Source organism: Sinocyclocheilus grahami, unplaced genomic scaffold (genome assembly GCF_001515645.1).
Source record: "Sinocyclocheilus grahami isolate Dianchi unplaced genomic scaffold, SAMN03320097.WGS_v1.1 scaffold2253.1, whole genome shotgun sequence".
In the NCBI taxonomy this organism is placed as follows: Eukaryota; Metazoa; Chordata; class Actinopteri; order Cypriniformes; family Cyprinidae; genus Sinocyclocheilus; species Sinocyclocheilus grahami.
The window spans coordinates 46,582-57,194 of NW_015507432.1; the positions used below are offsets into that span (position 1 = coordinate 46,582).

General features: G+C 42.3%; 2 protein-coding genes across 2 annotated transcripts; one reads left to right on the forward strand and one right to left on the reverse strand.

The window, feature by feature from the left end:
* Positions 1-238: 238 nt before the first annotated feature.
* lrit1b (leucine-rich repeat, immunoglobulin-like and transmembrane domains 1b) lies at positions 239-3,307 on the reverse strand. Its single transcript, XM_016260957.1, has 4 exons — positions 3,020-3,307; positions 2,159-2,619; positions 1,753-2,058; positions 239-1,491 (listed from the first exon to the last, which is right to left on the reverse strand). The coding sequence occupies exons 1-4, from the start codon at positions 3,166-3,168 to the stop codon at positions 416-418; spliced, it is 1,992 nt and encodes a 663-aa protein (XP_016116443.1). The 5' UTR covers positions 3,169-3,307; the 3' UTR covers positions 239-415.
* Positions 3,308-5,187: 1,880 nt separating this feature from the next.
* rgrb (retinal G protein coupled receptor b) lies at positions 5,188-9,110 on the forward strand. The gene is made up of 7 exons (XM_016260953.1): positions 5,188-5,286; positions 5,701-5,857; positions 6,216-6,337; positions 6,563-6,722; positions 6,957-7,074; positions 8,758-8,871; positions 8,967-9,110. The coding sequence occupies exons 1-7, from the start codon at positions 5,211-5,213 to the stop codon at positions 9,093-9,095; spliced, it is 876 nt and encodes a 291-aa protein (XP_016116439.1). The 5' UTR covers positions 5,188-5,210; the 3' UTR covers positions 9,096-9,110.
* Positions 9,111-10,613: the final 1,503 nt, after the last annotated feature.

Sequence of the window (10,613 nt, forward strand, 5' to 3'; positions counted from 1 at the left end):
AACAAGTAAAAAGGAAAAATTATTAAGCATGTACATCACTAACCCTCTCTTTTTGTAACATCCTGACGGTCCAAACAGAAAATTTTAATGCTTCACTTTCTGTATTAGACAGATGGGTATTATGTGTTGGACACAGACATTTCATTGCAGAATATGTATGATAAATGAGTCAATGATAAACATACCATTGGAAAAGTGCATGACAAAAATAAAAAATACAGACATTATTATTTCACTCTTGTGTGATAATTTTCCCTTTTTGAACACCGGACTTTCTCTAAGGTGGTTTGTACCCTTTCAGGGCTGAGAAAGGACAAAGCTGATATGTATTGAAGCTTTCGACACATTAAAAGGGTAATCCTGCCCATACCAAGGGTGCCCTAGGCACAGAGTCGTCTGAAACGCCGCCGGTCGGTCAGCAGAAGTACTCGTTGGGCTGGCCCTCGGTTCTGGCCGTGGCCTCAGAGTACACACTAGAGCGGGCCGACAGCAGCCGGTTGGACTCGTCTGGGTTGAGTCTGCTGAGATATTCCCCCTCCAGCCCTTTGGCTTTGGTGCCTGGAGACAGAGTCTCAAACGTCACGTACGAGTCTTGAATGTCTTTGGACTTCCGGCCCATCAGTTTCTGCAGCCTCCTCTTTAGTGCCCCGCAGCAGACGATGAGCGTCAGAGGAACCGCGATCACGCAGGCGACTGTGATCACCACCACGTTAATGAGCTTCTGTGTGCCGCTGGCGCTGGCCGCCTCGTCCGTGGAGAAAATCACACACTGCTCTTTCTTGGGGACGAGGCCCTTCACACACACACAGGCTATGTACTTGGTTTTGGGCACGAGGCCTCCGATCGTGATGCGATTCTTGCCCGGGGCAACATTAATCCGACGCATGTCCCGCTCTCCGAAGACGGCGTACAGAACGCTGAAGGACGTGGTGTTGGTGGCGGCGGGTGCGCGCCAATTCAGCGAGACCGTGTGGTCCGTGTCACCGATCACTTTGACCGACCGAACCACTCTGCGCTCCGGACCCTGCTGCAGAGAAGATGCATTAGCTTCCAGGTTACTCAAGATGTCTTTCTGAAGCTCCGCCATGCCGCTGTCCATTCCTGCGGCTGCTGCAGGTGCTGCTGTGGCCTTCGCTTTGGAAACACCGTCAGAAATGCTGTAGCTTTCGATCTGGATGGATGACGTGGCTTTGGGTCCGTTTAGGGGCTCAATGATGGGCACAGCAGCTGCTGTGGCTGGCGGCACGTATCTGGCGATGAGTTTCTCTTGATACGCCGCTCGGCCGTATCCAGCTTTCTTCTTTCCGTGACTTCTCTTGGCGACCGCTTCGTCGATTTGCCACGTATCAGAAATGACAAGTGAGATAATGGCATCGGCACTCCCGACAAAGTTAGTGGCTCTGCAAACGTATTTCCCTGAATCTCTGTACGAAACGGCAGGAACGCTGAGAATGGACCAGATGATGCCCTCTTTAGAGATTTCCTGTTGAACTACAAGATCAAACAAAAAACACTCACTTTAATATAAGTTCTAAAGTTGCATTTTGCATCTAACTGTGCAGTACAGTTAGACATAACAGTAATTACATCAAATTTCGCCTGCATGCTTTATTTATATATTTGCTGCTCTCTTAATACACAAGCAACAGATTCCATTTATTTAACAGATGCATTAACCATGCCTGGATGCTTTATTTAACAGTAGCAATACACCAAGGGAGACATGAGATGAGATGCAAACATCACACGTACCGGTGCCATTCATGGGCTTGCCGTCGGCTCGGGTCCAGGACAGCTCAGGGATGGGAACGCCGATGGTCCCGCAGCGCAGCAGGACGTTGTTTCCGATGGAGCTGCGTATCCTCGCAACGGCCGTGTGCACGCGGGGAACCTGACACTTGCGGAGCTCAGCATCAGGGAACAGGACTCCCGACAGGCTCTCCGGTTCTGCACAGCGCAGACACGTATCGATGAACGCCACAGAGGAGGAAGGGAACTTCTGGAACTGCACCAAATCAAAGAGACGACAGTCACACTGCCAGGGATTGTCGTGGAGACCTGCACAAAGAACAGACGCTTTTGTCAACGTTTCTTCATTTGTCAATGACTAAGACTTTACAACAGAACTGAAATGGTTTAAGAGCAGAAACTAACTCACCTAATATCATTTTGGAATTCTCTGCATCCCGAGGAGGTTTCGGAGAGAACCATGAAGTAAGAACCTCTGCTGGAACGGTGGCCAGACTGTTGCTGGACAGATCCAGGTAGGTCAAGTTTTTGATGTAAATGGTTGCTTCAACTGGGATGCTGCTGATTTTATTATTGTGCAAATCCAGGAGCCGAAGGTTAGGCATGTCCATCAAACATTCCCAAGGAAAGGAAGTGAGAACATTCCCATCCATCCGTAATTCGTCCAAGGCGTAAAGTCCTCGGAAACTGTCTGTGCTGAGGGAGGAGAGTGAGTTGAAGGATATCCAGAGGTACTCCAGGCTGCTGAGGTAATGAAAGGATTCGCTGGCGACACGGCTGATGGCGGTTTTCTCGATGCGGAGTTTGGAGGTGTCCGAGGGAAAGTTGTTTGGGATGATGGTGAGGTCAGGGTCGTTACACAGGACGCTCCTATAAAAACACATCACACGGGTCAAGCACAGTCTCCTTTTGTTGAGATATTTGATAATGCCAGTCAAGTAAGAAAACTCCACTTTGAGATTATCGTACTCAACATTGCTACAATATAGTGCTATGATAAAGTTCTCTTTGACTAGCTTTCATTTCTGAATTTTCTTTAATTGTAGTTTATTATCTTTACTGTGTTTGTGTGTGTGTGTGTGTGTGTGTGTGTCTGAAACATTGCAACTAACAAGCAGAGAAGATTAAAAATCACACACACGTTAATCCAACGACTAAATAAAGAGCACAGTCAATCTGGCCTGTCAATATTCTGTAGACAACGGTCCATATGAGACTTTTCTACAGGATGGTTTCATTTAGGTAAATGACAGTACATGTGAAATCTCACCTCGACTTCGATCCGTCGCTCAGTTTGTGGTAGAAGCAGCTGCATTGAGCAGGACAGGTGCTGCAAATCAATGGAAAGCAGCACAGCACCAGCGCATAAACCTGAAACACACGGCCGGATGCAAAAGCACACAAGCCCAGAGCGCACATCTTCTGCTCTATCTGTTCTAGCTACTGTCCGGATGGGTTTGAGTCTGTTAATCACACAGCACACGCAGCATCTCTGTGTCTCTCTCAAGCACTTTCTGCTCGCTCTGCTCCGAATCCCCAGATAAAAGGGATAGAGCAGATTAGAGGAAGGACTTGGGGTATTTTGACTTACACGATTATTCCTTCCTGGAAGCCCATAGGCTGTGTGCTTGTCTTTTGTATATATAGAGAACAGACATTTCTTTTTTTGATTGGAGAGTTAATTTTAGACCTGGGATTGGACAACAGTTTGTGAATTCACAGCATCTTATTGGTGAATGGCTTTGTTTTGCTCTATTTTCAGTAGACATACTGAGTAAATCTATAGAGTGTTGAGGAAATGTTGCTTTTTTTGTGATGTGTCTTTTTGAAGATTATTTCAATTGAAAATGTTATAACAGACATAGAAATGGAAACCCAGCACACTATAGGTTAATTTATTCATGCAAAAAAGATCAGTGTTGTTAGTTTGACCTTTGACTTGACATACAAAGACATCAAAACTACAATTGATTCAGTAATGAGCAAAGGCAGGAATTTAGCATAAAACACAGTGTTTATGATGCATTAAATTTATAATAATATGAAAGTATGTTTAAATTTATAAAAATATGAATTTTTTCAGGTATAATATCTTTACTATTGCATCAACTTTACTCACATATTAATAGTGGTTACCTAATATTATTATCCTTATTGTCTGTTTGGTCTATAATGCCTATATGATTAAAGCAAAAAAAGCAGATGGTGATACTTTTAACATATTAAAATCAGAGTGAATATGCATTTAAAACACCTGGTGGCAGTACAGAGCAAAAGTCTTCATCTCAGACTAAAGTAGCCTACAGATATTTGTGTGTGTTTATTCAAAATATATTAGCCTATATTTTGTATACTACATACAAACATATTACTATATTATAACAAATATATGTTTGTTCCACTATCCAATGTCACATTTTGTCCAGTGTCAAGATAAAGGATATGAGGCTCAGAGTTCATAATGGATATCCACACCAATTATTCAGTCTATGAATAAACTCACTTTCAAACTTAATGAATTCTCAGGCTCATTCAGAACTGTATATTTTAATATATTAATTTAATAGACACTTCTCTCAAAGGAACTGGGGAAACCACAACACCAGCAATTCATCCTGAGGAGAAAGCACATATGCTGCTCTGAAATGTTTTGTTCTGCGCTCTTTAGAAAGAGTCAGCCAAAAGAATTTAGAGAGATTACAGTGAACACATTTCACTGAAGTGTACGTATGTTATTTCCCAATGGCATTAACATCTGAAAGCTGAGATATAAGAATTTGTTTCCTAATTACAGCCTTTTGCGCTGGAGCCCAGTGTAGTCAGATCACCACATTATACCTCAAACATTTTGTGATGTTACTTTGTTGTCGCTTCTATTGTCATGGCTACGATTTCATTTCATTCACAATATAAAGTTTTCAAACATAACACAATAAAAGGTATTTAAATCAATGTGTTTTAAGAAGAACGGGACAACCAATTATAATTAATTTCCCACTATTTTTTATGAAGGACACAAACATTTCATTTACAAACATTGTGAATTTTGGATTAGCTGGCAGTGGAATTGCAATTGCACTCCTTTCCAAAAACTTTATCATGACAACAACACTTTTGTATAATATGTAGTTAATATATTCTGATCATTTATTGCAAAATATTTTGCAGCTGCAGCATTATATTTCATTGTTGTATAAGCGTTTGTTTTTTTAAAGCATCAGTAAAGCCAGAGAGAGTTGTATATGGAGGACTGTGATCTGCTTGTAATGCACAGTTCAGACGCAGGACTGAGGCGAGCGAGCGCTGCAGATCTGATTTCACAAACTTTTGTGGTATTAAAACATTCTTGCGGGGATTTCAGACTAGGCTTTAAATCACACACGTGCTTTCATAAGGAATAAACACACATATAAAGTCTCGCACTGTAGCGCAGTGGTCAGCAGTGAGAAGTATCTTGGACAATGGCTTCATACACGTTACCGGAGGGATTCAGTGACTTCGACATGTTCGCCTTCGGCTCCGCGCTGCTGGTGGGCGGTGAGTGCTACTGATAATCAATCAATCAATCAATCAATCAGTCCATCCATTCATCAGTGCTGGATTGTTCTTCAATGATGAATGTATTGACAAACATGCAAAAGTTATTTATGTCTGTGATTAGTGAAGGCTGTTCTATCGATTAATGAGGGCTGCTCTTATTGATCTATAGAAAGCTTCGTAAATAGTTTCTGGATTAGAAAAAGACAAAACAAAACAGTCAGTTCCGTGGTGTAATGATCATACAGTGATGGCATCTGATCTGATCACAGTGGTGCTTATTGATACTTGTTACTGTGGACATGGTAATTCTTCTAACAGCATTATATATTGTTTTGTTATGATTGCTCTTTGTATACGGTGCACAGTGTTATGAATTCTGTACAGTCTGAATATCTGAATATTTTCTTCTAGGTCTTCTCGGTTTCTTTCTTAACTTTATCTCGGTGATGGCGTTCCTCAGAATCCGGGAGATGCAGACGCCCAATAACTTCTTCATCTTTAACCTGGCTGTGGCTGATCTGAGCCTCAACATTAACGGTTTAGTGGCTGCTTACGCTAGTTACCTGAGGTGAGACTAACCAGCTAAACTATAGTATAAATCCAGAACAGAATCTTTCCAAATTGAAGAATCCAGAACCGAATCTTTCCAAATTGAACACTTGCTTCTGAAATTTGGAAAATAGCAACTTCTAAAATTGTGTGAAAAGATATGACAAAAATAAATAAAAATGTTATGACTATTTCTCACATAACTTATTGGTGTTATTGTAGACAAGGAATTTGACTTGAAACAAAAGTTTGAAAGAAAGAAAAGAAATACAACCGCTAGACACAGAAGAACATATAGTTTTAATATGAAAATATCACACGTATATATAAATATTCAAACACCTGTGTATATTTGTGTTTTTGCTGAACTCTGGAAGATACTGGCCGTTTGGGTCGGAGGGCTGTCAGATGCACGCTTTTCAGGGAATGGTGTCGATCCTCGCCGGCATCAGTTTTCTGGCTGCCATTGCTTGGGACAGATATCATCAGTACTGTACTAGTGAGTATAAACGGAGAGCATCTGCCATCCATAAAATGTTACTTTATTATTGTTCAGTATTGACATGCAAGACATTAGTGGTACTCTTGTTTCTGTAAGGCTTGCATTCAATTCTTCAGTAGTTTTCCTGGGTTTAGTGGGTTTTATCGTCATTTTAATACAGCTTTCCTGCACTGTCTCAACTGACCGGCTGTAAATCGATGAGTTAATTGTGTTTGTTTTCAGAGCAGAAGATGTTCTGGAGCACGTCTGTGACCATCAGCACCATCATCTGGATCCTGGCTGTGTTCTGGGCCGCTCTGCCGCTGCCGGCCATCGGATGGGGCGTCTTTGACTTTGAGCCGATGAAAACATGCTGTACGCTGGACTACACACAAGGAGACCGGTGCGTCCATCTCACACATGAGAACACAAACAGACTTCGCTCTAGTTTCTGTTTCATAGCTCACGCAACTCAAATCAAAAACTACAGCACATTACTAATCAGAAATCATGTTAAGAAAATATGGACAAACAATAATGTCTGTCCTGCCTGGACATGACTACTGATGATTTTGAATATCATGATGTGAATTTGCATGCAAGAGTAATACGTAGTTTTCTTCTCTGTCTTCTTCAGGAGTTACATCACCTACATGCTGTCCATCACTGTACTGTATTTAGCATTCCCTGTTATGGTTTTACAGTCCTCCTACAATGCCATCTATGCTTATTTCAAAAAGACGCACCATTTTAAGGTACTCGCACTCTCCTTAGTCAACATACGCTCCAATTAGACACAACGTATCTTGATTTGTAGGAACTTTGCTGTCACCTAGTATGATTTCACGTTGCATTTTTCATAAAAAAACATTTTTTAAAAATCATATTTTAAATTCATTTAGTATATATGTGTATAATTGATCATTTTAAGTAATTGCTGTCCCCTATGATGTTGTAAATTTCAATTATCAATTTTTATAACCCGAATATAATCAGTGATGCGTTTTGTGCAGCAAACTAAACCAGTGGGCTGTAATGACGCTGTGTTTAACTCTGTACATGCAGAAGAGAGGCACGTCTCTGACATTTATCTGCCGTGAGAATGACATGAATCATCCATAGATCAGCCACATGCTCAGCATTCTGTGTGCTTTAAGATCCCCTGCTTGCATTAAAGGCACAATATGTAAGATTTTTTTATTAAAATATCCAAAAATCACTAGAACAGTGTTATATATTTTGCTGACTTGTGTACTTACATTATTCCAAATGTTTCAAAGAATGTTTAAATCCAGAGAAATAAGCAATTTTAACTAGAAGCACAGACCATGTCTATAGTGTCATTGTGTCGCCTGCCGATGACGTCATAACCCCTCGATTTCCGAGTTTTGTTTTGTAGAAAACATGGAAACAGCAAAGACGCTTTAATATGTTGTGTGTTTTAATAGACCGGTGACGAGCGCACAGAGTAGCATTATAACAGAACTAAATGTATCTAGTATGATAAAACAGAGCCGCTTTACCCCACACACGCACGACCGGAAGCAGCGGAAGCGCTCGACTGTGGCATAATAAAAGCTCTGCTGCTTTACCCCACATACGCACGACCGGAAGCAGCGGAAGCGCTCGACTGTGGCATAATAAAAGCTCTGCTGCTTTACCCCACATACGCACGACCGGAAGCAGCGGAAGCGCTCGACTGTGGCATAATAAAAGCTCTGCTGCTTTACCCCACATACGCACGACCGGAAGCAGCGGAAGCGCTCGACTGTGGCATAATAAAAGCTCTGCTGCTTTACCCCACATACGCACGACCGGAAGCAGCGGAAGCGCTCGACTGTGGCATAATAAAAGCTCTGCTGCTTTACCCCACATACGCACGACCGGAAGCAGCGGAAGCGCTCGACTGTGGCATAATAAAAGCTCTGCTGCTTTACCCCACATACGCACGACCGGAAGCAGCGGAAGCGCTCGACTGTGGCATAATAAAAGCTCTGCTGCTTTACCCCACATACGCACGACCGGAAGCAGCGGAAGCGCTCGACTGTGGCATAATAAAAGCTCTGCTGCTTTACCCCACATACGCACGACCGGAAGCAGCGGAAGCGCTCGACTGTGGCATAATAAAAGCTCTGCTGCTTTACCCCACATACGCACGACCGGAAGCAGCGGAAGCGCTCGACTGTGGCATAATAAAAGCTCTGCTGCTTTACCCCACATACGCACGACCGGAAGCAGCGGAAGCGCTCGACTGTGGCCTTTGTTTCTTTGTTTGTTTTGAATACGCGCCCTCTAGCGGCGTTAAATTACATATTGTGCCTTTAAGTAATGCAAGCGTCAGATTTCTGGTCTGTTTTTTCGTGATGTTGTAGATAAAAGCATGGTTTGAGCAGTGAATGGTGTGTGTTGGTGTCTTGTGTCAGTGCTTCTCCTCTCAGTTTAACACAGGTTTACCTCTGAAAGCGCTGCTGTTCTGCTGGGGTCCGTATGTTCTGATGTGCACATATGCCTGCTTCGAGAACGTTAACCTCGTTTCACCAAAGCTCAGAATGGTTAGAAAACAAACACTTTAAAATCTTTCATTAGCTTGATAAATCATTGTTCTCGTGTTGATCTCAGTGTTGATGACGGTCGTCTGATCCTCTAGGTCCTCCCGGTGCTGGCGAAGACGTCTCCGATCTTCCACGCCGTCCTGTTCGCGTTCGGTAACGAGTTCTACCGCGAAGGAGTCTGGCAGTTCCTCACCGGGCAGAAGTCTGGAGACAAAAAGAAATAGTGAAAGAGCTTTAGCCATGTATTGTTGTATTCAGACGAGTCTGCAAGAGTTGACACGTGATGTGACTGTAATTCACTGTATATGTCAAATCAGTGCCTAACACATTTGGAGATATTTGTCCAGAATTATTGAAGACTGACATATGAAGCCTTATTTCAGTTTCCTGGAGTGTGAGAGATGACTTACACAGTTCATTCAGGACACCATTTCACCATTTAATTGTTCTTGCCTTACTGTTGCTGTTGATCAGTGCATGAGAATCCACTATTCATGTGTAAAAGTAACCAAAGCTTGAGACCAGTGAATGAACTGCTAAAAACAAAAGGGCTTTTCATTGTTAATCCACAGAATAAACTGTGAGGCACAAGACAGTTTGTCACTGGTTCTTTAGGGGCTCAGAAGGGGACTGATGAAGGTGAATGAACTCCACTAGAATCTCTGATCAAGGATTGGCTTGCAGATGGTCATCTTCACTGGTTTAGCTGGTTTCCTTCACAAACAGTCATCTGACTCAGTAAATGCCCTGATTCCTCTGTGTGTGTTAGTTAGGAGTTCGAATGCTCATTTATGCAGATGCTTTTATTCAAAACCACGTTCACTTATTACAGGTTCGGTCTGTTGCTCAAGGAACACAGTTCACAGATCTTCTTATTCTCCAGCTCAGATCTCGAAGCGGAGGCTAATTAACATTCACGTTTAGGATTAGAAATTCTCCAGGGTTTTGTAATCTGCAGTAATTCCTCTGCACAAGGAGCTGCTCTTATATCAGTAGATTTGGGTTTCTGACGTGTGTTGAAGACCAAAGAGGATCAGGAGAGCTTTACTGCAGCCGGTCACGGGCGACTCTCGGACCCAGCGACCGAACTCTGACACGACTCTGTTCCTCAGAAACACAGCAGAGCAGAGCTGAAGAAGAGCGTCTGTTCATTCTTTCATTCATTCACTATGAGCTTTTTCCCTTTATTGTCTTTCTTACTCTTTTAATGCGAGTGAACTGTATGTATTGACGTCTATCCGTTCTCAGTCCTCCACAGTTCCTGGAATCAGGTGTATTTAACATGAGCTAAATGATAAAAAACTGAACATGGCAAAAAATAATAAATTTTTAATGCTATTTGCACAAATTCATGGCAATGCTTTGTCTATTTGTCCAGTTATTTGCTCTTTAAGCTCTTCAAAATATATTTTTAACAGGTTTCAAAGCATTTTAACAATTACTGGTCAACACTGATTAATTTCAAGAAATGCACAGAAAAAACACCTTGAGCACTATTTTTAGAAAGGCAGAAGACACACACACACACACACACACTCTCTCTCTCTCTCACACACACACACACACTCTCTCACTCACCTGACACAAACACACTCTCTCTCACACTCACACACACACACAGGTTTGTTTTTGTGATTTTGTGAGACTCTCCATAGGTGTAATGGTTGTTATACTGTACAGACCGTATATTCTATTGCCCTACACCAACCCTACCCCTAAACCTACCCCTCACAGGAGACTTT